The sequence below is a fragment of the Bombus fervidus genome, chromosome 7 (genome assembly GCF_041682495.2).
Source record: "Bombus fervidus isolate BK054 chromosome 7, iyBomFerv1, whole genome shotgun sequence".
NCBI classification, from domain to species: domain Eukaryota; kingdom Metazoa; phylum Arthropoda; class Insecta; order Hymenoptera; family Apidae; genus Bombus; species Bombus fervidus.
Window position 1 is genome coordinate 4141520 of NC_091523.1, and position 26279 is coordinate 4167798.

At 34.2% G+C, this 26279-nt stretch overlaps 1 protein-coding gene across 7 annotated transcripts in view; it reads right to left on the reverse strand.

The window, feature by feature from the left end:
• LOC139989371 (uncharacterized) overlaps positions 1-23515 on the reverse strand; it is a 46247-nt gene extending 22732 nt beyond the window's left edge. For 6 of the 7 annotated variants that reach the window (XM_072007664.1, XM_072007661.1, XM_072007663.1 and 3 more), the window contains exon 1: positions 19716-19825. In XM_072007664.1, coding sequence (XP_071863765.1) covers positions 19716-19820 — 105 coding nt within the window. In that variant the 5' untranslated portion in view covers positions 19821-19825. Of the gene's footprint in view, positions 1-19715; positions 19826-23009 lie in introns of those variants that run through there. The other variant, XM_072007662.1, reaches the window with a different exon arrangement.
• Positions 23516-26279: the final 2764 nt, after the last annotated feature.

Consider the following 26279-nt stretch of genomic DNA (forward strand, 5'->3'; position numbering starts at 1 on the left):
ATTAGTATTAAATTACTCGCAGATTCAAAAAGTTTGCTCAATTTACCTAAGACAATTTTCCCTCATCACATTCAAGTCGCTTGGATGCATTCTAACGGTATAACACCGATACATCACGGCGATTTAATTAGTTACATTATCTGTTCAAACAGTGACCATTAACGCAACGTGCCTGCATTCCTTGTTTAAGTCGGTGTTTTAAATAAATTAACTCTACACTAGGAAATTCATTCACAATCAGACCCAGACTACTTTCGATTTAGTTCAAACATTCAAATTTATTCAAATATATGCATTACACGATCTCCATCTTCATGGTTAAACTTCATAATAATCGTCGCGATGACAGAAAAGAATAGATCGTTGATTTCAGCGTTTATTAGACCGACGTTCATTAGATCCTGGTTAGTGAAAATTGTCGTTTAATCAGATATTTCGCTATTAACTACCGGTTTTGAAATTGTAGAACGATCGATTTGCGGAGCAATTTGTAATGCATCAGAATGCGACGAATCTCATTATCTATTTCCATAATGCGACGATAACGCGACGATTTCGCGTGTAAAGGATGTTGCATCAGCGATTCGACCACGATCGCGATCGATGATTCTTTTGTAAATCCTGTTATGAAGATAGTCAACATTATATACATATACAAAGTAAAGTCGATATACAGGATCGCCGAGGAAGAACTTTATCGTGTTACAGGTGAGCTCCGATGAAGAATGTTGTGCCACGTAATAGGTGACATTTGCTTTGACGATCCTAACGTCGATGAGACAAAGTTAATATCCTTAATAGGCTAACAGATAATTTTAACACGCGCGCGCTTGTTTTGTTCCGTGTAATAGAATGTATTAATTATAGAAGGTACATATGTATATACAGGGTGCCTTAAATTCTTTTTCACAAACGATACTAGAGTGGTTTGCTATACTAGGGAGTAAAAGTAAAAAGAAGATATTATAATAAACATATGTATATGCCGACACTGTCAATGAAAAGTGCGAGGCAATACTGATATTTTTAGTTGGGAAAATATGTGGCAAAGAAAAAGCGGGAAGCGAAGGGAAACAAACTGCTGATGGATTATTACTACATCAGGAAGAGAGAACAGGTTCATGAGATAAAGTTAAGGTGAAAGCATCGTGCTTGAGCAAAATGCAGGAATATTTGCAACTGCTTTGACTTGTTGGAACAGATTATTGATGTTTCTTGGGAATGTTGCAGATTAGATTGTGAAATAGTAAATGGAGTTAATGGTTCTCTATGATGCTCTACTACATGCACTGTAATTATTTATTATTTACAGTGCATGTAGTAGAACATCACAGAGAACCATTAGCCCCGTACATAGAAATGTATGTACATCTTCGAAAATGTTAAAGGTGAATTAGCCAAGCTGATAAAAAATCTACAATATTTCCGCACTATGTTAAACTATTTCTACTGAAACTATATAATTATTGAAATTACAGAGGGGTGAATCGAAATTTAGACTATATAAGCTCGCATGAATCGATATTATTCTGGTTATAGTTAATCGAATAGTAGAAATGTCAGAAATTGAATTACTCTATTAAATCGTGAAAGAATATGCATTAAATAATTATCAGATATTCGCCGAGAATAGTTAAAAAAAGTTAACAAGTTGACGTTTCATCGCTTAAACAGATAACCGGTATTCATCTTGAATTACAATTCTTCCGTGTCTAACGACAATAAACGACGTTATAACTAGATTCGTGATTTCATTTACTAATCGTTCAGTTCGGTCATTGCTAATCGTACCTTCAGTCACGAAATTAATTTACCAAAAAAAGACTCAAATTTTGATTTCCAATTCCTAGAGAACCCACAATTTTTGTGAATTTAATTACACTTTCAGTTGAGAAGATTGATACAAGAAAAGACTATCTCTTTGATCTTTCCATATTAAACTGTACAAGAAATTAATTGACAAAAAAGATATCATGAAATAGAATTCTGAATGTAGTACTCGTTGCCGGACTGTTATTTTCTTTCCGAATAGTTAAACATAACATATCAAATAGCAGCAGTTACTATAATTTTCCGTTGTGTTGGCTACGTTAGTGGAAACTTTGTCTATTAGTTACACTCTTTCAATTGCAACAACAAATCGATGCGACTTCTTGAGATTTCTCAACAATAGTACGATAGATAATTAATAAATTTGACTTTTAAACGATACAATTTTCATAATTAGAGTTTAATAGATAACTTATTCTTCTAAGAATGAATCATTCCTTGGTTCCTTATACACGTGCAACATTGTGATTACATTAGCAACGATTCAGGGTAAACATTATCATATGTTAATATTATTCTATATAGATCCATCCTAAATCATTTCCAATAGAAACTAAGCTTAAAATCTAACATTGTTGATACTCAGAGTATCATCGCATCATACTGTTCTATGGAACTAATATAATTCTTTTTCTTACAACAAAATTTGAAACAAATATCGTTGCATCACGTAATAATGACGCATTGACGATAAAAAAAAAGATAGTTCTACCGTTTCTGCAATACGAATAACCTCCACAACCACGGGTCAAGTGGCTGTATTTACCTAAGAATTTTTTAAGCATTATAATACAAAGACAGTGATACTTCGACGTGGCTTGGTGTTCCAGTTTCGTTTATCCTTATCTGCCCATAAGGTAGACGTAGCGTGGAATCGACACTGAAAGTAAAAGTCGGTGTTTCACGTCACGTTACCTAGTCAAGCATGCAGCCGAACTCGAGAACAGCCTTAAACGCGGCTGGCTGAATGCGCGACTAACTACTGTAAATAGACCTGCAAAATAACGTCTCTGCTGAGTTTCCCAAGCACGAATCACTTCTTTTACTCGACATTTTTGTCAGACCAGCTGAAATCAGCTAGATAGAACGATTCGACGACAAACTGTTTTAGATAAATAATACTTCTCCTCCTTTAAACAAAAGAGCGAAAGGACAGGTATCGACAAGGAAGACGACCGAAAGAAGGGGTAAGAGGATCTATCGATCGATCTTCTCGATTGTGAAAGGTGTGTTCTCAAGTCCTGATAAAAGGAAAGACGAATCCCGATAGAAGTGAACGCACTTTCGCTGGATGAGACTCGTGACATAAAACCTTCCCATTCTCGCTCAATTAACTTGGCTATGATTCAAGCAGGCATAGTTACTTGTTAAATCTGAGAATCAAAGAATTAGTATAGATTACTGCAAATAAAATGATAAATTGCTACACGAGTTACACTCGTTGTTCCTCATTTGGCGCACGATATTAATTTCAGGGTTGAAAAACTTTGCCATTTATATCATGTGTGGAAGAATGCATTATGGAGCTGATTATGTTTTATCTGCTCTGAAATTTAGCACGCGTTTTTATTAAATTTTAGGCATATCTAAAGTGATTTTACGCATTTCGTAATTACGACTTTGTGGACTAGTTTTAATATTAGTTTCTAGCTGGTTTGGTTCATATATTCTAGAATACTACTTTCTATATGTGTCCTACTAAAGATCTTCTTTTGCTGCAACGGCTAATAAAAATTCATCAATCAAACTTTACTTATTTAACATAAAAAGAGAAATTTTATTCTGAGATGACCTCGATTTTAATACCATATACCGAATAAGTGACGTCTGATGAGAACGATAATCATCTGTCAACGAAATTCATCAAGTTAACTTTCTTCACGAAATGCAAATCGAGTATTGAAACTGAAGATTTGCAAAAAGATCACCATTTTCCTTCAATCTCTTTTTATACAGCTGAATCAATCCATTTTCAACTTGTGGAATGTAAATCACTAAATTATACTCTATGTACTCTATGAATTCTGAGAGGCCACTAATTATATTTTCACAATCTGCCATCAATAACGGAGATCCCGACGTATCACCCTCGAGCAAAACGAGGTGCACCCTAGAATCCTCTGAAACTGAGTGAAGATACTTAAAATTGCACAATGAGCGCGCAAGTGAAGTTGAAAAATCGCAAAACGCGTAGGAAAATTAACGCTATGAATAATACCAGGACATTGCCATTCCGGCCTACGTCGCAATTATGTCCGCGCTCGCTTTCGAAACAAAGCGAAACAACAATTTTCTTTATTTGGCACAAACCAGTCAAAATAGTGTCCAGATACATAATGGTGATATGAATATTCGCATAAAACTGTATCTGGATAGCGACAATGGTGTATCTAGCTAACAGGAGAAGCATGTGAGAAATACCATGAAGGTGGTAGTGTTATTTTCTAATCTCTTTAACTCTATCAAGTATGCGATTTATCGTAATAATTTTAGGAATTATTAAGCTAAATCCTTTTACGATATTTAACTTTTTAAACAAGTTTATATCTCCGACATTTTCGTGTTTGCTCAATTTCAGTATATTGACATGTACATAATGTTAACAGATAAACATCGGACATAACATAATTTGCCTAATTTCTATTCTTAAATATTAAGTATCTCTTCGTATTTCAATCGTCATACAATCGTAGTACAATTATTATATTCTGATTTCAAAATAAAATAACGGTTGTAATTGCCGCGAAATTCATACAAGTAGGACAAAATTAGATGATTCTCTATTATTGCACACTTTCTTACGCTTTTGTAATCGCTATTAACGTTCAAAAGGATTTCCCAAGAACTTTCCTACGAACCAATAAATTGATCCTTTAAAAAGCTGAAATCAAAGTGCAGTTTCTCCCGTTTCTAACAAACGTGTAATATTCGATTATTTTTTCCGATAAGATAAAAAATCAGCAAGAGATAATCTTGAATTTTTCCATTCGAACGGCTGTACGTAACAATGAAGATCCTTGCAACACGAATACCTCCCCTATGTAATTACAAATTGCCTGTTTATTTGCGTAATTGGAAGACACGAAACGAGATTCTTGCTAGTTAAGGGAATCTTCGGTCGAACTCTCGCCATTGGTAATTTCAAATACATCTCCGGCGATTATGAACATGCAATACAATATGTAACAGTCCTGTAACGGGAAATGGCAAACATAATTGGGCTTGCACGATGTTCCAGTGATTAGAAAAAAATGTAACTATAGTTCTGATGTGAAAGATTGGTTCGATTCGTATGTGTAATCTTTACGCGATGAAGTAACATTGTTACGCGATTAATAGGCCAGATATAATTTATTCCTGATAAAAGAAAAATAATAGATTCAACAATATGTTGCATAAAACAGTTAACAGGCTTTATGCACAAGAGATAAAGTAAATATCGTATAATAAAGTAAATAAAAATGTTGCATTCTCTATAATTCAGTTTCTATCAAAGATGTTTTTATATTTTTACAAACATTGCACTGAAAAATAAAACTTTATTACACTTAATTAGTACAAACGAATTACTAAATTTTATGTTCAAACGTTTGAAATTGACTGTAACCTAATCACTTAATCATCTAACAAAACAAAAGTAAACGGTTTTAACAATCTTAATCTTTGTCGAATAAACTTGAACTTCAATCGTAGTCAAATTACTTTTACAATAATTACGTCATGATATCGGTATCATATAATTCCCACATCTTTTCTCAAAATTTTGGTAGATAGCAAGAAGAATCTGCATACTGTACCATGTCGAAGGTTACATAACTTAGATATTGAAATGCATAAATCTTATTTGTAACCATTTGTATCATCGACAATATGATCGAATGAAAATAGAAATAATCCACATGGTCTGTCATTATTTATTTGAGGCCAAACTTTCCTGTTATCATGTCCTATGTTGTTATGTACGTGTTGTCGATATAGCAGCGCAATCGTATGTAATATCGCGCGTTGCAAATTATTGGAAAAGTGTATTACGCTGACAACGGTGAGAGGCCGATTCATATCCTCGAAGGTAGACCGCTTCGCCAGTGTCGAACCAACTCGCGAAGGACACTACCCGAGTGTCCAGAATCAACCAGAATTTTGTTCTCCTTGAAAACATGTCTTCGAACATTTTAAATCTCAGACCCTTATACGTATTTTCCTTTTTTTTTTTTTTTCTTTCTATTATTTAATTTATTTTAAACAGGCGAAATTGCCAGTTAAAGAGTGCAAATTGTTATTCCATTGAAATCTACGTACATCGGTAAAATAAACATATACTTCATTCTAGGTTTAAGAGAGAGTCAAAAAATATCCACCGAACTCGAAGCGTTGGTAAATATTCTAAAATCTTAAGCGTCTTAGGATTAATTGAATAAATGACGAATATACCCATTACCCTCTTATAATAATTTTTTTCCAAAACTGATATAACTGACTAATGCCTACTTTATTTTAAATATTCAGAATTTATAAGAACAAAACCTATCGTTCTGACAACTTAACTTTCGAATTTTTGTTATCTTTCCCCATTGTGAACAGAAGGCTACATATCATTTACATTTAACCGTTGAACGATATAAAGAACAAAAGTGTTCGTCGTCAATGATCGATACTTGAGCGTATTGTCCTTGGATTTCGACAGGGCTCTGATTTGCCAGTTTGCATCTCAATTTCGATCGAAGGTGTACTTTCACCGTCTAGACTTCCGACATCGGTGAATCCGTAAAAGACAGCTGATTACCTAGCGGTTAAGACTACGAAACCGACAGGCTCCTAAAGCCAGAGGACGATTATCACCGGTTCAACCATCTCGATTTAACCAATAAGAAAGCTCTGGCAAGAACGGTGAATTATTCATGGAATTATTAAATATTTTTCACGTCGCTTGACTCCATGATCCGAGACATGGACGCGATTTCACCTAATCAGCACTTCTCACTGTAACCAGAAAATGATGGAAGAACCTTGCAAAATCTTCATAATCATTTATTCAAATTCTAGCTAGATCCCAAATAGATATTATCTTGAAGAATAGATGCTATCTTACGGATAAACATTGAAAATGAATTATTATTAATCAATCGTTTCTACAGGATTGAATCGAAGCAATCAGTATTTAAATGCTAGTACTAAAGCTATTGTTCACATTAATACTATTGATCAATCACAACCGTTACAAAAAAAACCTCACCTGAATTTAAATATCTTTCTTGTATCTGACAACACGTACATGTGACTGCAATCAAGTTGGAATAAATGGAACGACGATAGTTAACAAAGAAAAACTTGGACAAAATCCACAACAGGGTTTCGTAACGATTAAACGACAAATCAGGCAACGCATTGGCCTAATAGATTTAATGAAATACACCTAAGGAAAGGTAGGCATAATTGCGCAAGAAAATGTAAATTTCAACCTCTTCATTGAGATCATTTGTACGAGTGACAGACGTTAATATGCAGAAGCGACCTGAAAAAACTGGTTCACAAACACCAGGGTGTGGTTCCTGTTGGCCCCGTAAAACGATCCACGAGATCCTTTCAAGTACGATTTTTTCAGTATCAGACTTTTATAAGGAACTTCGACGATTTCTCACTTCATACATACGTATACTCTACATGATACAGTTTAAAAATATCTTATAAAATATTTTTACTAAAAAGGTACGAATAAAAGAATTTATAATGGTTTAATCTGTCTTAATTACTATCTATGTAAATAAAATATCGTGACACGATACTTACAAGCGTTAAAGCAGTTTCGGCTTTTTTAAAATTCTATTCTATTGTCGTAAAATGTGCTACGTTTCTTAAATTTTACTTTATCTTATATCACTCTTTAGTTTAGCTTAGTCGATAATATAGTAATATAATTTCTCTTGAGAGAAACGTAGAAATTTCAGCTGACAATCTTAAAATTTGCACATTTTTAATTAAAATTCAAATGATATTGGAACGTTCGTTTCTCTTCGTATAATGAAGATACAAAACCCGTATTCAGAAACGAAAGAGAAATTGACGGAAGCGAATTAAGCATTTCTCTGATAGTGGTATTAAAAAAGCTAGATCCGTGGACTCGAGATGCCGCAATTTTTTATAATTCGAATTCCTCTGGCGCACGATCCGAGAGCAGAGCCCCGTAATGTCACAAAATGGATTCTAGAGTCACTGCGTTCTACACGCAACGTGAAATTGACAACTTAAGCAATTCACTTGGGACATTATGTTATTCTACATTCACTCTAGTCGTTCCGAATTTAAACCGTTCCTCGATCGAAAGATGATTTCATTTCCCAGTACTTCACCGTAGTAAGTAAGATCTTTTAAAGACAGTTGTTTTAAGAATGATAAATAACAATGGAATTGGACACGGGAACAAAATGATGATTCGATTAAACGAATTTTGCATTGAGTCGCATTCTATCAAAATCACAACGACCTTTAACACAATTTCAAACCGCAAACCAGAACGGCATCAACTTTCTACGGTGCCGCAGGCAACATAGGTCCCCTTCATCATTTACCTCCACACACGATTTATGAATCGTAAACCCACTAACGCTCCTATTATAGTTTTTTCACTAAGGAATAAGTTGATCGAAACCGCCACATATTTGCGATAGCACTGTGGGAACCAAGGTGCTTAATACAAAATTTATATACAGCATTGTCAATTAACAAACTAAAATACTTCTCATGTACATGAAATATCTAAGTATTCTATCGATTTTATCTGTTGTTCAAATCTAACTGCTTTTATTATTGTAATTTACAGACACAAACTAGTTAGAACTTAATTCAAAAGCTCGTGAAAAAGAAATTGAATATGAGTTAAATAAAATATGCAACCAAGAAGTAATACACACGTCTATTATTTGGTCGTTTCTGCGCTTAGCGGAGTCGATCGATACCGCAACAAGTGCAATTGAAACATTAAGCAAGATTCACGTTGGAGGACGCGAATTTTCAACGTAAGAAATTTAGCAAGACGTGAGCAGTAGATTAATTGACGTGATTTAACAAAGCGTTTCAATCGATTTCTTTCTTCAACATTGAGATTACTACACTGAAGGTATATTATACACAAACAAACATAAATAATTATGTACTCGATACTGCGATTATACTTAACCAGATGATTGATCAAACCATTGAATAAATTTAAATCCACTTTTTGTATCTTTCAGAGAAGTCTTCTTGACATTTGTTATTATTATTATGTCATCTCACGTTTGTATCATTGCTCGTGTCCAAAATTATATGTACTGTGTAAAATAGCATCTGTAAAAATCAAGACAGAAAGCAATATTTGCATTCGTTCGAAATAAAATTTTTTTTTAGTTTCAGAAATGTCTGTATACTACACAAATGTAGGAATCGTCAAAGAGTAGTGATTCGAAAATGAATGTGGAAGAGATCGATTGTCGCGTCATATTATGTGATCACTTTCGACTTAACTATCACTTCCGACGTGCAACTTCCGCCTTTTCTCTACATTTACATATCGCAGATCTTGGCCGAAAACCAGGAATTTTATCAAACATTATTATCCTTTTTTTTTTTTTTTTTTTTTGTAAGTAATATTATCATCGAATTAAGAATTTAAGTTCTATGAACTCTTTCCATTCGGATCTTTTAAATCTTATACATTTTACAAATTCGTAACTCATGTAAAGTGTTAAGTACGTTACGTTATTTTACAAACCAGGTTTCTTGATGCATGAACATTTAACTGCTTTCAGCGTAAAATTCACGAGTAGTCTTCCGATTCACGATCTTTAACGAAGAGTACTACAAGTTGCGGTTCTAAAGCAGCGAGGTCATTATGAATTATGGAAATCACAGCGTTAGCATGAATTATGCAGAGCTCGCTATTCACACGTTAGACCTAATTTCCAATCACGCTAATTTGGACTACAGATTATCGTGATTCTATGAATTATGAAACTACAATATGCTAATACTACAATTTCTGAGCTCGCGCTATTACTTGATATTACATCCATAATCATTCTACGTTGAAATTGACAACTAATTTACTTATAAGTGTAAGAGTGTACATCATTTCAAAAAAATGAAGAAAACATGCTGATTACTGACGTTCGTCAAATTAGAATTATTTAATCTTTTGTCATAAATGAATTCACTAAAACTTGATATACGTATACATATATATGATTTAAAGCACTCGACGCATGATGTGTAATTACATAAGAACTAAAAATCAGTTACACATGAACCAATCGAACCAACTTAATTACGAACAGCATAGTTGTCGAAGAAATGATTGCAAATCCAATCGGAGAATTCATGACGCCATATTGCACGATATAGTATGAAGCAATTTTCCAAGAAATGAAATGATGCAACGAATTTCTTATCTCTCTGTTATCTAAACATTTTACATCTATCAAAAACGAAATTTTTCTATTCGTTTCGTCGAAGAATTTCTCTCTATTGTGCGCAATGCTCGAAAAAATCTACGCGATAGATCTTTGCAAAGAATAAAACAATTTTAATCGTACAAGATACCAAGCCTATCGAGAAACCGGAAACGAATTTGCACGAAGAGGTGGTGTGCAATAACAGAGCGAATCCGTGATGAGAATCACCGATTAGCTTTGTTTCTGTAAAAAAAAAAAATAAAACTGAAATTAAAGGTAAATACCGTGGTCTCAACACGCGTGTGCTCAGCACGAAAAGTGCAGAATCGCACACGAGCCTGCATACAATGCGAGAAAAGAGAGTCCGTCGACAATGGTGAAAGAAGAATACGGAAAATTAGAGACAGTGCCAGAGGATCGACGTGAATCGCTTTTACATCGGTCAACTGTGGAGAAATCAAATAGAAGTCTGTCCGACCGTATGAAACGAGAAATAATTACGTCGGTTGTTTCTTTATTTCATCTTTATGCGGTGCCCTCGATTGCATGATTTCTGTGAAGTTACAAAGGAACGCGGAAACAAGCCGGTGTGTAACTCTTCTGAAATGCAAACATTTCTTTTGGTCAAATCGTCATAACTTAACGAGACATACGACAATTTCAGCAATAATAACTTTCAGAGTTCGCTTCAGGAAAAATAAATAATACTAAATTACAGACTAACTTGTTACGTAATGTTTCATAATGAGCGCTATTTATTGTTAAATAAGTGAGAATTAAGATAATTCGCGAAATAGATATTTGGTATACGTATTGAAATACATTAAACAAACGATGCTGGTACTTATTGCTTTGCTGAATTCAAAAATGATTAGTCTTAAAAATGTGATAAATCAGAGATAAAACGAATGATATAGAATAACATGGAATATCGCAAGATAAATGAAATGGCATAAGGTGAAGAAAAACGTCCTTAATGTTCCTAGTAAAATACATATAATACCTGATACACGCAAAAAGATAATTCCACGTTAAGGGTTTTCTACACTGACCAAGCCAAAGATAGAAACAAAAAAGACTACAACGACTCGTGGAGTGTGTGTAACACTTATTGATAAGTAATTATCCCAGCGGTAGCAACAGAAAAATCATAAGACGTAACATGGATAAAAACATAAAAAATAAATAACACCGCGGATTTCAGGAAGTCAGTCGAAGTAAACGATGCAGAAGAGACGCTTTCTCCGGTGGAAAATCTGATTTAGATTAGGCTTATGTATGCTTGTGCAATACATCGTGCTGCATACATCGGCGAGCACATATACTTGTATAAGACTTTACACGGCCAATAAACTTGCACCGGTCTAGATGGGTGCACTTGCTCAAATGGAAAGGTTCGGCAAACGCATCGCACTATTACTGACAAATGAGCGTCATTTGCGTTAGGACAATTAGGTATACGATATCTGGAAGGATGGAGACGCGAGTCTGTAAATAACTGTAAATAACTTAAGTATTCTGGAAGTACTGTCAATATTTATATTATCGAAAACGAATTTGTATTTGAGATATAACACGAAGAATGATATGTACCTAGAAAAATTTGGAAAATTCAAATACTGGCTTTCGAAGAATGGAAAATAAGTATAAGAAAAAAACGACTGAGACTACTTTATGAAATTGAATTATACGTTAATATACACCATGGCCAAGCCAACTTTTATTGCAATCGTTCATAATTTCCTCCTGAGTATAATTAGAACGACAATCGCCGGCAAACCACAAAATAACTCGCCTCAACAGTGATGCAACAGAATACACGGAATGTAATAGGTTAGTGTAATGAAACATATTGAACGTAACTACACCTGCAACAGGATTAAAGGCAAGAAATATAAGTAGGCATCTGCTCTTGGTTTCCAGCATTAACCGTCCTCAATGGTGAACAAGCCACTATAAAATTTTTATTTGAAGTATCATATCATATTTGTATCGGCAATTGCGTCATTACTACTTGAAATGGTTGGTAAAAGAATTCCAAAATTCTGAATTGAGAAATCAATATCACTATCTGAATAAGAAAATAGATGATAGAATATTTATCTTTCCTCGATACTAAAGGACATGGTTAATTAAAAAATCAAAATTTGTCATTTGAATAGAATTTTCTATCCAATGTGAATCATCGCAAGAGAACAATGACACAAGTCAGATTTTCGTATCACCAGTTTATCGAATAAAGCATCATAGTTAACTCTAATAGTACATAGATAACTCAATAAAATACTTCTATCTCTAATACCTATAATACCTATAATCTTTGATTATCTGAAAGCAGTTTTTATTAATATCGAAGGCCTTTTTCCTTTCACGCGTTTCTGACTTTTTCACGCTTAATTTCTATCGTTATGCGTTCCCGCATAGAGTAATTACTTAACGCTATTTGACTATATGTATATGTTGATTAAGGTTATTGTAGGTACCGTTATACGACATCGGAATACAACATTATGAAAACCAAAGGTCGTACAATGAAATATTAATATGTAAATATTCTAAGTTATAAATAATATGATAATGCTATACAAAAAAAAACCATTATATATGTATGTGCAATATAATTATTGTAGTTCTATTGAGTTACAATTTAGTAGCTAAAAATGTAAAGTGCTAGTAAAAATTTATGAATGAAACAACTATGTCAGGAAAAATACACCAGCTGTTTTTGTGAGGTATCTAAGTAACGTGTGCAACGAGTAAAGTAGATCTATGGGAATCGTGCCTCAGATATCGCATTATGATACTACTTTACGATTTAATTCAGTATTGCTACTTTGTTATATTATTTAATAGGTTCCATGATTAATATTCTCGGGATCCCAGTCTCAAGAACAAGAACGGCGTTCAATACGATCACCCTTATTTGTAATACAAATTAGAACAAATAGTACGCAATACATTTTTACATCTATTGTGTTTTTTTTAAATATAAAACGCTCGTTTTTCTCTTGATTTCTCTTTAACTCCTTCGCCTCAGAGAATTTATTCGGAATATACTCATCGTATTGTTACAAGAAATAAAATGTCACTATAAAAACTAGCTCCTTTCCAACTCTGTCTGCCTTGAATTTAAAAACTTTATTTTTATTGCCGTGATTAACCTAAAATTTTATATAATTAATCTACTTAATTAAATTAATTCAGCAAAGATGAATTTCGTTAAACCCGTTTTCACGATCGAGCGTTATGATCGCAGTTTGCTAAAACCTGTCAACAAACTAAAATAATATTCTTCGTCCAATCTATGGCCAATAAAAAACAACATTGAGTGAATTCAGAAATAGCTGATACGCTCTAATTTTTTTCGCGTCCAGCATTAATCGATCAAGGATCCTGCTATCCTTCCGATGAGACTGATAAGGATACTAGAAATCCAGTGGTAAGAGTAGACGACCTTGTACCGTGCACCTTATTCTACAAGACGATCTATAAATCCACGGATCGATGCTCGAAATGTTAATGTTGTTCATAATTATATGCAACCAGGGAGATGGATAATAACGGGATATTGCAAAGCATCGTCAAGCCTCATAAAAACCGTTCCAGATTAATAAACGTCTCTCTTTGCGCAATTTTTCCCTTATGTCTAACGCTCTGTCGTTTCTATATCTAAGGTTTACAAAAATTTCTCTTGTGCAACGACATATCGGTGAGTATACCCGTCTTCTCGTTAGGTGGATGAGTGAGATGAGCTCTTAATGCGTTTTAGGTACGAGATATGAAGAAACGATAGTTTTAGATATACGCAATATTTGTCCGCTTGGATGATCTTAAATAATGTTTGCATGTACGAAGGAAGAAAATATTTGTCCGCAATAAAGACTAGAGATCAATTTGTACTCGTTCATCGACAGAGAAACAAACGACAACGATCGAGTTCGGACATACTTCACGTTTGACGAATGATGTCGACTATAGTCTTCTGTCGCATTCACTACTCTTTATTTACAGATTTATTTTTTCTTCTGTATTTTTCCTAGAAATCACCAGACGAAATTTGCAGAATGTTTTAATTTCCTTTGGAAAGACATATGGTAATTTATAACGGATAAACGTTATTAACTAAAATTAGACATTCATAAGTTTAGTCATAGATAATTTTTTAAATAGATGTATAAAATGCTTACATGACAATAAAATATTCGAATAAACTGCAGAACATAGATAACTTTCGTTACAAGTTATTCTACGCGCAATTTTAATTTGGCTTGCCGCGAATCATCATTATAACGCGCGTATCCACAATTGTTCGACTTTCATTATTCAAGGTTTCACGCTCGTGTTCCCCTGATTATTATAACAAAGGTCCACGTTTTCCGTATTTCTATTGCATAATTTAAACATTCAAATACAGATATTTCTCCGTCTTCTTTAATCATTATTATCTCACGATAAGGTCAATCTTGTATAACGAAGGCACGCTATATTACATTATTGAAGTAGGCAGCCCCTTCGTCGAAGAAACGAAATCCGCTGACCTCATCCTACTGCTTCTTTTTTTCGCATTGCGATTCGATTACGCAAAACCGAGCAAGGAATACGAAGTGCCGTAACACGGGAAGCAACGCCTGTAATAGATGTGTAATTTAGATTAAGGATCGTGGATGATGTGCATTAACTTTCAGTAAGATCGGCCGACCTTCTCTCCTCCGAACTTCATCAACGAACAGTCAACGGAACCATTAATATTTCTAGACGAATTGCGTATTTGTACAAAAGGCATTCAACACCGTGACTGTCCTATTTTTTTTTTCTTTTTTTTTTTTTTTTTTTTTTATTCGAGATACGCTTAAATCTCAACATATTTACGAAATGCTAAATGAGTTTCTACTTTGCGCTAATCCTTCGAGAATCAGACCATCGAACTAAACTCAAGACTGGGAACTCATTTAACGTTGCAAAATACATTTTAGGACACGTTGTTGCTTGTCGATTAATACTCTATATAGGATTAATAATAAAAATCCAATAATTTTGCGTTACCCAATATTACATTCTATAATACGAAAGAAAACATCACGGAACAAACAGTTATTTTACTTCTTCATCGATCAACTGCAAATGAAACTAATCTTGGTGCTGGACAAAACTTGTAGATTTTTAGGCTATTAATGAAACATTATTTACCTTTAGAGAGACGTAAGTATAACCACCATGAAAGTCGACCACGGATTATTTCTGGTCAATTGCATTCCCGTTCGGAACGTATTGTACGAACGTTTAAATACCACATGAAACTTCCGCAACATGTACAATACAAATTGTCAAAATAAAATTAAATGATGAAAATTTCAACGTTTAAATGCTTATGTGCAGTGTAAAGGAGCGTATCGTCGCTACAATTGCATTTCTTTTTCCAAATGTAAAAATCATTTCTCATTTCAAATCTGCCTCTGTATATCTACTATGAAATTCTTTGGAACTAGGAAAAGTATAAAAACGATCAATTTTCGAGCCGCGTGTGAACGAAAATAATTAGGATAATTACACCAGAATAATTGATCGCTCTAAACCGACTAGCTGACTGTTTTCACGATCCTGGCGTATTTAGCGAGCTCAGGTAACACCATATCGAAATCTAAAACAGATAATCCTACAAACTGCGCGCTCGCTGTAACGTATAAAATTTAATAAATAGTTGATATCTGAGTAGCTTGTATAACGGGTGGATAGAAAACAATTCTCGGTGATTTGAGGGAATTTTAAGAAAACTTATAAACTATTAGAAAAATGGTGGATCCGCTGCGATTTAATAAATAATAGGTGTAGACTGTTTCCAAATTATTCCAATTTTAGTCGATGAGTACATAAGTATCTATATCAAATTTCTGCTTATAAATAGCGGAATAGAATAGTTAAACTATAATCAAAAATCTGACTCTCAAAGAAGACCGATAGGAATGTAATCCTATAAATGACTAATATGACCTTCAGAGTGTTGAACTTAAAATAGCAGACCGCTAGTTTTAATCGCTTCGTATTAATATTCACATTTTATTCATTAAATGAACCTGACATTAAATTCTAAGATCTAAATAAGTAAAAGCTTGGAACAACTATTTTCTATCACGCTCACAACAATGTCACTGTTCAATGACACGCATAATTGCGTCCGGTTGAACCGTTCTGTCCACCGTCCACCGCTCCAACAGGCCAAGACCGTGCAAACGCCAGCTGCCACAGGGTTCGTCATGCGAAAATATCTACAGTGATTGGAAAAGCACAAAATTTACGAACACCCGTTGTATTATTTGCTACGAAAGACCGGCGCACGACTAGGCGTGGTCCACGCGAACCTGCAGTTCTCTTTCCTTCCTTTCTTTTCCTCCGCGTTCATTTCTGTCCGTATCTCTCGGCTATCCGCTATCGAGCCGCTTTTCAACGATACACTTGCGAGCTCGTTCGAGGTAAGCACGCAATGTAACCCGCCGGGGTTCGTACAATTTTCAGTTTCACCCGTAGTTAATAAGGTGAACTTCTCTTTTATAAGATATCAGATCTCAACGATTTTTATTTTTGAACTAATTTTTAAAATGCCACCAATTGTCGTGTGTATCGATAGCTATTAACGAGTGTTTGTTGGATATTTAGTTTCACTAGTTTTTAAACAAATTAGCAAGTAGACTGCTAATGTTTACGCAAATTTACATTTTTATGAATACAACTAAATAATTTAAATTCAAATGGAGATTTGTTTCCTCTTCTAAGTAATGTAAAGGTTGCTATTTTTTATACCTTTTTAATTATTATTTCTGTCGTGTTCTGTGAATCCTACCATGCGAATTAAACTTGACTGCAATTCAACTCCAATATCGTAATAAAATGAAAATGCATGCCAGTGACGATGATTCCGGTATTTACGCGAGTGAGCTGAAGCGTTTCAGCTATGATTTCGCGAGAGAGGTGAGAATAGGAAAGTAATTACGACAAAGAACGAAAGGACGAGGTATCGCTGTCGAATTCGAACTAGAACGGACCTTGATTGATGGATTCGTTTATGTTGTTAATTTCAAATACTGTTCTAACAACAGTACGTGTATGACAATGCTATGATATTGAAGCAAGAGTGCTATCAAAGTTAGAGACACTCGATGTATGCGATGATCAGTGTAATTGATATTCAATGTTTGGCATTATTGATGACCATTGAAGAAAAATCATATGACAGAATTTTGAAATTCTTGTTATTTGATCATCTCGTAAAATTCAATAGTTTGAATAAATGTAACGTAATAGGTATATTTCCCTTTCCCTTTCCTTCTTCGAGTGATTTAACGAACAACTGAAATGCGTTTGGCGCAACGTTACAACCGATACCCGTTACTTCTACTTACGATTAAAACTTTCCAATCGTGGACACGTGACTAGGGGCCATGCTTATGACTTTGTTGGACGATGAAAGGATTCGCGACGGTCATTTTTGCAGCTGGCGAACACGTTCCGATAACCTTTGCGTTAGGGGAATGTCCGAGATGATCTTCGTCGTGATTGTACAGTGCAGAGCATCGGGAAATGGATTCGACGATCCAACAACTTTGATCTCTATCTCTTCCCTATATGAGGTGTATGTTTTGGAATAACAACAATGGGTTTACACAAGAATCTCGTTACGATTATGTTGTGAATGTTTATTTCAGCTTCAAAGTAAACCGTGGTACTCGAGTTACGTGTAAATTCTAATCAAGTATCAATAATCACTTCGTAAATCAGAATACTATTACTTTCTAAGTTACCTTTATAAGCTTGAAATACGCGCTTCGAATAAAATTTCCATTAGATAGATCTGACATAACTGTTAGAATAAAATGTAAAGTTTATTAATCTCTCAAATAGTTTTACTACAAGTCACTCTAAAGAACCATTTTTAAATTATCTATTCACAGAAAAATATCAAAATCTCTTAACTTGTTTAAGAATAAAAAGATTCACGACTTAGATTAAATCATTAACTGAAAATAAGACCAATAAGACTGAAAATAAAGAAAAAGCAACTAGATTCATCTTTCGATCGAGAAAACAAAATAAAAAAAAGAAGTCGCGGCTCTATTAACGCTCATTTTATGGAAAGTGAATTCATCGATACTTTCTATCGAGAAACCAACGCCACGTTTCTATCTTCTAAGTAATGTAATTAGTTTCTTTTCCTATTGCAATTTTCTTCTCTCTGCCTCTTTTCAACCGATTTTATTTAATCATTTTTTATGTTCAAACAGTTTCAAAATAACGACTACCAATCCCATAGACGTAAGTGGTATAGCGTAAATTGCTAACTTCCAACCATGGTTTACCAACTTAGCAACTCGCGTTTCTGCGCATTCACGTGACATTAAAGATTTTTTTCGATTGATAACCTCCCTAAATCGCATCACGCGATTAAGTTAACGTTACACGCGTCAAAGACCAACGGGAAACAGTGAAACGAGCACGATGAAGATGCGACTTAACGACAGGAAGCGAAGGAACGCGTCGCATTTTCCACGATAAAAATGCCTAGGATTTCCTTCTCGAATCACCGCTGTCATACAGGCCATTCATACAAATAACTTGCTTCCTCGATTACTAATTATCCGTATGCAGGTTCAATTACGAGACGTATACAAATAACAAGGATTAATTCGTTCCACTGGCGCGGTAGCCTTCGTGGAAAAGAAAATAAGAAAAAAGTAAATTAACACCGCCACCATACTAGACACGGTATCGGCAACACAGTATCCTTGACACAAAATTGAGATAGAGGTACTCTTGGATCGCATTTTTAAGAAAAAAGATTACTGATAAGTATCGCGAGTAAATATAAGGACAACTCTGTAACTGATTAAAAATTTGTATAACTAATGTATACGTGGCTTCGGTGAAAGTTTGAAACTTAACAATCTCTAAAATGAATCGATGTTTAAAATTATAAACAAAATTGTTATGAATAAATGTTCATGCAAAGAACACATTTAAAGAAACTGAAATAAAAAAAACTTATTAATGTATAAAGAGAATATAATCATTAATTTCTTAATCGGAATAGAATACAGATATAAATCATGTCTCGAATAAAATAAAACTCTCCAGTATAATTTATAGTTTCAGTAACAGTTACGAAAAATCAAATCATTCATAAATGCATTCGATAAAAAAGATTCTGTTATAAAATCTTCCATAGCCCCCTTTATATCTATTCTAGAATGTAATATCTATTATATGATCGTTAAATGACATATGTTATCACATAATAAATCATACTCTAAAGATTTCCTACATTTTAAAAGTAACTTTAATCAGTATAAAGTTATAATACTAAATCAACCGAAATCGTTTATTATGCGTTAAGACGTAATTCAATTTTCGCTGCTATCTAAATGTAATCTTTATGCAGAATTGATTCTTCTACGGTAATCATTTACTTACCTGAGTATTATGCTCACGAAGACCATCGGTTGTGACGAAAAGCAGCACCACCAATGCCACCACCGTACACCACGAAAATCTTCGTACCATTCTGCAAAACAACATACTTGCTTTAGTTACATTTTTTCACTTATTGTTTCTTGATGGATTAACGTAGTATCTATAACAATTATCTGTTTATATATTTTTATAGATACTATACTATATGAATCTGCGATCTTCATCCCCTTTCTCGGATCACCCTATACGCAAGAACCCATAATGCAGACGCGTGAAAGTCAAGCACCACCTTCTACATTTAAGTCTACTTTTACTCGTATAATTCTTGGCCTATTAACTGGTGAGTATATTTCTCGGTAACTGTACCATGACGTTAGAAAACACGTAGAAGATCATACTAAAAACTGAGTGATTTTTGTATATCGAATCGAAAAATATTTTTCTCAAAATTACCCCTGATATTAAATTATATCATCGACGTGTCTTATCTCGGATCAGATTATTTTTACGTCGTTAAGGATGAATACACAATTATCTCTTTTTCTTCTATATCAAAAAGATCGATCGGAACCTTATTTTTATCCCGCAACGTTGTACCAGAACGCCTTCGCCTCTCTATTCGTTCCATTAAAAATAACAGCACCTGACACGCTGTCATTTAATAATATCACGATCGTTATTACGTGGTTTTCCGAGAAACGTCAATTCAACTTCTAATTTCCGTTTATGTAATTGTAAACATCGTTAGACGCGTTAGATCGTTTAATTGAATTCGTTGGTATCGCAAATAATTCCGCTGCCTGGAAAAGTAACATCTCAAAAGGAGGCCAAGGTACGTTTCGTGTCAACTGGAAAGGTTTAAAAATGCCCATAGTTCCTCCCCACCCTCTGTACTGAATGGTAACCTGAATCGGTTGCAACGATGCTTCTCATACGCGACAATCGATACCAATTTAACTTTCATAGTTATCTTAAAAAAGTGTGCAGAGGCTCGACTGTAAGAACATATTTCTCACTTTGGGAAGCTTTGGGAGACTGAAGTATACGAATGACAATATTTAAGTATGTGTCTCTAATGGTCTATGAGCATATAGAAATGTTCTCGGAGAAGAGGAAACAAGTTTGACGAAAGGAAAAATTTCCCTCGAGATCTCGATCACTCTAGTAAATTGTAAATACCATTAGAAGCTGTGTAATATCAAAGAATTTTTAAGTTCATTAACAAATATAACATAATGTTCTAATGTAACATACATTGTGAACGACAACTCCTTAAAAACTTTTTTACAGCTATCATAACGTCAGATTGCTACGTAGAAGTGCATTTTTTCCGCATTTTTTTTCTTTTTTCTTTAAAAAATCAATTCTGAATTAAAGAATTGTAAAATTATAGAATTTAATCAGAAAAGCAAGAGAGAAAAGGACCTTCCCTAATTGCAAGATTATTCTAGTTGAAGCATTAATTCTACTTTATCTAAATTAGGAGGATAAAAAGTCGGTTTCTATATGCGGAGAATTTGACAAACGGCAGATCTAACGAGGTCGTCTCAAGTACGCGGCCAGTCGTGATGATCGTGAGCTCTTTCGATCCTCTTTCCTCTGTTGGCGCGAAGATCAGTAAGGAGAGGAGGAAGATCAAGATCAGCTATGGATCGGCGACCGTACTCGAAATACCGTTAGACTCAGCTGCGTTGCATTACGATTCATTACCATCGTTCATTCAACTTCTTGTTTTCTACCAGCAAATATGTCAACGTTTGTTGCTCGATTTCCATAGCTTTTTCTCGTATATTTGGGAAACATGCACTAATAAAAATTGTCAATAAAATGGACAAAATTTTTATTGCTTTAGTGAATTGGATTGAAGATCTAAATTTGATTTAACGAATTATTTTTATCAACAATTAAGGAAATTCGTTAATTCCTTTGTAATATTATGTATTACAATCTCTGACTAAAAACGTTCTCGAGAGAACAGTACTCCAGCGTCCGATTCCTTTCCACGATCGTTCGTGCGCACGAATCTGTTACGTGCCAATCGAAAGTAAATTCTCTGCTACGGTATATGCACGTATCAAGTTTCGCTCGCGATTGTAAAGCATATTCCGTAGAGAACTGTATCTTCAATAGAGAATGAATTTTTCGTAAAAGAATCGATTGTTCCTCTTAAACAAGGATATATGTATGTATATACAAGGGTATGGCCGCCTAGTACCATTTGAATAAAATACCAAAACTCGTATAAAGAAAATAATTATAACGCGAACTCGGGCTTAATATGACCAACTATACGCTTTCTTTCAATTGCTCAATTTTGATATATATATATTTATATATATTATTATATATTTATTATTATATATTTATATTTATATTTATATATATATATAAAACAAATACATACTTTAATTTCACAAAACAAAACAATATAGAAAACTGGCAAGATAAGGAAAGAAATTTCTCCGAGGCACGTTGCTCATGCATCGCTGATCTCGAGGCCAATTTTCAGTATTACTATTCGATTTAAATTTCTTTATCGTGCTCGACGAATGGACTACCGCACCGAACCTCATCGCAGAGAAAAGATCATTTCGGCACGGCCTGCTCAAGTAACTGAGTTTTACGTAAGAAATGCCGGGAACATCTGGAAGTTTGTGCGCGTGAAAGTGGACTACCAAGTTACAGGCAACGGTCAGTTAATTCCGCGACCGTTCGGTTAATATTCTGCAACACCAGCCAGTTCCCGTAGAGATTACGGAACAGCCAAGCACACAGATCCGATAACCAACTTTTTCATTAATCGACTATCATTCGAACGGGTTTTCAGATGTATTTTTATTGCAGCTACTCTCAGGAAAATTCCTAACTGACACATCAACGAGACCTTCTTCCCTCAAACACTAAGGTGTTTCGATCGATTCAAATTATTTTAGTTTCGCGTTATCGATGTTGAATACCGAGACGAAGCCGAGGTATTTTTGCACGACCCGATCATCGATATCACCGATTAAACGCACCGAACGATTACACAACTAGTTTAAGGACGATCGTTCTATGCTCCTTATTATCGTCCATCAACCTCGAGGATCGTCTCTACTACGTAACCAACCATAAGTCGACTAACGAAACGCAGAACACCAGAAAAAAAAATGAAACACAATCTAGGAGGCACATCTTATTTCTCGCTCATTACAACAACGACCTTGCCAAGTTTCATTTCAATAGACGACTCATGATTTTCCCATACCAAAACAAAAGAGCTGAATGTTCTGGTCGCACTTGAATTCCACTCACCTTGCAACTTCTTAGACAAACCCGATCCAATGTTTCATTTCAGTCCACCTGTCTTGTCGTGGTTCCTCCTACACGCTCAAAGGTGCCCTCGCTTTCAGCGCACACAAATTATCAGAATCAATCACAAGGATCACGTTTTACTCTGTATCAAACGTATAGCAAGAGAACATTCAACTATCGAACTATCGAATCAATCCATTTGTTGATTACGTTTTGCACGTCCGCAAGTACAAAACGAAAAAGGTTCCTCGAAAATCACTGAGAAGAAATCGAAGTAAGTTTGTAACGAGTGTATTGACCGTACACGTAACTCGATCAGGTCAGATGGAAGCGATCGACGCGCATCTTCGCGAGATATTCGGCTTTGCACCGGTGGCAACGCGTGGTAGTATGTTTGGGACGTTAGTCGACAGAATGCTCAGAGACAAATGGAAGTCGATCGAACGACCGCCGTGTCAAAAAACCTGCCTCTAAATGGGGGAGAAAAAAAGTGTTCGCCCGACTATTTTCCCTTTCGCCCGACTCTACGCCACCACCACCACCACCACCACCACCACTACCATCGCCACACCACCCAGCGCGTTTCTGTTCTCTGCGTCCTATACGCTGCCCCTACCTCCAGGTGCAGGTACTTCGAAAGCATCCCCTCCCGCGACACGTCGCCTCGTTCCTCTTACTGACTGATAGCTACTTTGATATGCGTGACTTCCTGCGATCCGAGAATACGTACTTACTTACTAACACGGATACGCGTGTTCGATTATGGGCCACTTCAAGAAACAGAAGACGGATGAAATTAAAAGTTGCTTGGACCAGATAATTTTAAAGATCGAATCTTGAAGCGATACGAATTCCCTTTTGTTTGCTGATGATCGAAAATTCAAAACGAGAGAATCGTATAAAAGCAAAATTATTGTAAATAGTATATAAAATTACTATTTATTAGGATCTAAGTTTAGATCAATACATAATAAGAACTAGTTACAGAATTAGTGAAAAATTAGATACGATATAGCTCGTAACCTCAGATGTCAAACGATTTAAATACGAGTCCTTTTAATTACTTCACATAATGTTATTCCATCAAAAAGTAGAAAGTATAACGAATGGCAAATATATCAATAAAGAATGGCTAATCGAATAAGTTCTTATGTAAATGACTATTTGCATGATTATTATGTTACGAAGACTACATATTTGTAATTTAGAAGATATTTTGATTATCATCTGAAAGAATGTTATAACGCTTAGTCCTGGTATTTTACACGAATGTAAATGAACTATAACAGTCTTGACAAGTTTAATAACAACTGCTTTTTTATGAAAATCGCATCATGCAGTCATTTAAAAAATAAAATATGCAGTTCAAAACATGCTAATTTCATCAATTAAAATTTCACTCATATTAATAGAAAATTCCATTTAAAAAATTCCATAAAAAATCAAAATTTTAGTCGAATTATTCACTTTGTGAATTTATATTATCCAATGAAATCTTTTTCACATAATACCAATATAAATATAAAATGAAACACTTCTAACTTTGTAATCTATTAATACAATTACATTTAAAGAGTATGTACTTACATGAAGCACTCCCTTATATTGTTTATAAAATGGAATACGTTTATTCGACTCAATAGACAAATCATTTTATATAATTAGTAATGTAGAATCGCGCTTACAAATGCCTTGATCCACCAACATTAATAACTAGATTTACGTAATTTATATGCTACATTACATATATTTACATTACGTATAGAACACACAGGAATAAAAATACCATTCCAACACGTAGTGTTAATTATGACGCAAACAATTCTAAAGCATCTTGCTCAAACAGTTCCATCCCCTATTATTTTGAAATCTGTTATTGCACAAACTAAACTATCATAAAAAATGTTGCGTTATTTGAAGCACGGTGTTTCGTCACAAATCCTTCATTAATTATCTAAAATCGTCAAGACCAATGATTTCCTAATTGTTTACAGAAGTGTATCTAATCAATGATTTACAATGATATTCGGCCTTAAATTACCATACTACCGCAAGCAAACGTAAGAAAAGAATTTGCAATAGACTTTTCTGTATCTCGATTAATAAGGAGATACAATCATAGGAATAGATAAAAGAATGGTTAAATAATAAGCTTAAATATTTAAGAAAGGTTTTATCATAATTCGATAAAAACTACAGAGAACGTCAAGTAAGTTAATAAAAGAATACAAAGAAAATAAAAAATGTTGCTTCTCCTGAATTATTATTACATTACGCGTGCATTGCATCGCTTTCCCTTGACATTCTAATCCAGGAATAAAATCGATCGTTTGCGTTCCAATTCGAAAGTAGATCGCAAAACTGAACAATTACTTTTCCTAATAATCACACGGCTGCGCGCTTCCTGCCTATACTCCGTAATATAAGAAATATCGAGTTTTCGGATTGCAAGCGTAAAGAGTACATATTATTAACGGAAAATGAGGTTACATGGAACCGTTTCATAAAACGCTCCACTTTTCTTTGTATCCGACACATACGCTATATATACGTTAAACTCGATTGTTCGAAATAATAATAACAATGTTTGACTGGTTATTGTTGTACAGTGAGTGTTTTTGCGATTTCAATGACATCTCGAGTCGAAGTTTTGTACATAAAAGAGCGATTCGATTTTCGGCAAGGAATTGTATCTACATGGATTGTCATGATTTTTAATCAATTCATTTTATATAAACGTATCTTTATATAAATACATTTTTATCAAGGTCAAAATACAAATTAATTTAATAGTAAGAAATTCTGAAAGGAAATTTTTTCTGTAGCCTTCTATAAATTACGTTTAGATTATTTTGACACAGACTTTACACAAATATCTTTATGTCTTATCAGTGTCTCCTTTGTTGAAACGTATGTATGTGTCAATAAATATCAACAACACGAAGTTATTGTTAAGTTAATTCTTAGAAAATAGTAACTGAAGAAAACAACAAATGTACTAACAATTATTTGATAATAGTTAAAGATTTGAATTACTTTGATGATGTTTTAGAAACATATTTAAAATTTTACTATTTGATTTTGAATTAGTATTGTGTGTATCTTACGTAAATATTACTCGCAATATAATAAACATGAGTAATGGTATATTCATTAATATTGATAAACAAACGAAAGAGATAAACATATTATTAAACTATAATGTCTGTGAAAAAATAATTTATCTACAACTCCACAAAGAAAAAGTAATATAGTAATTTATTGCGTCTT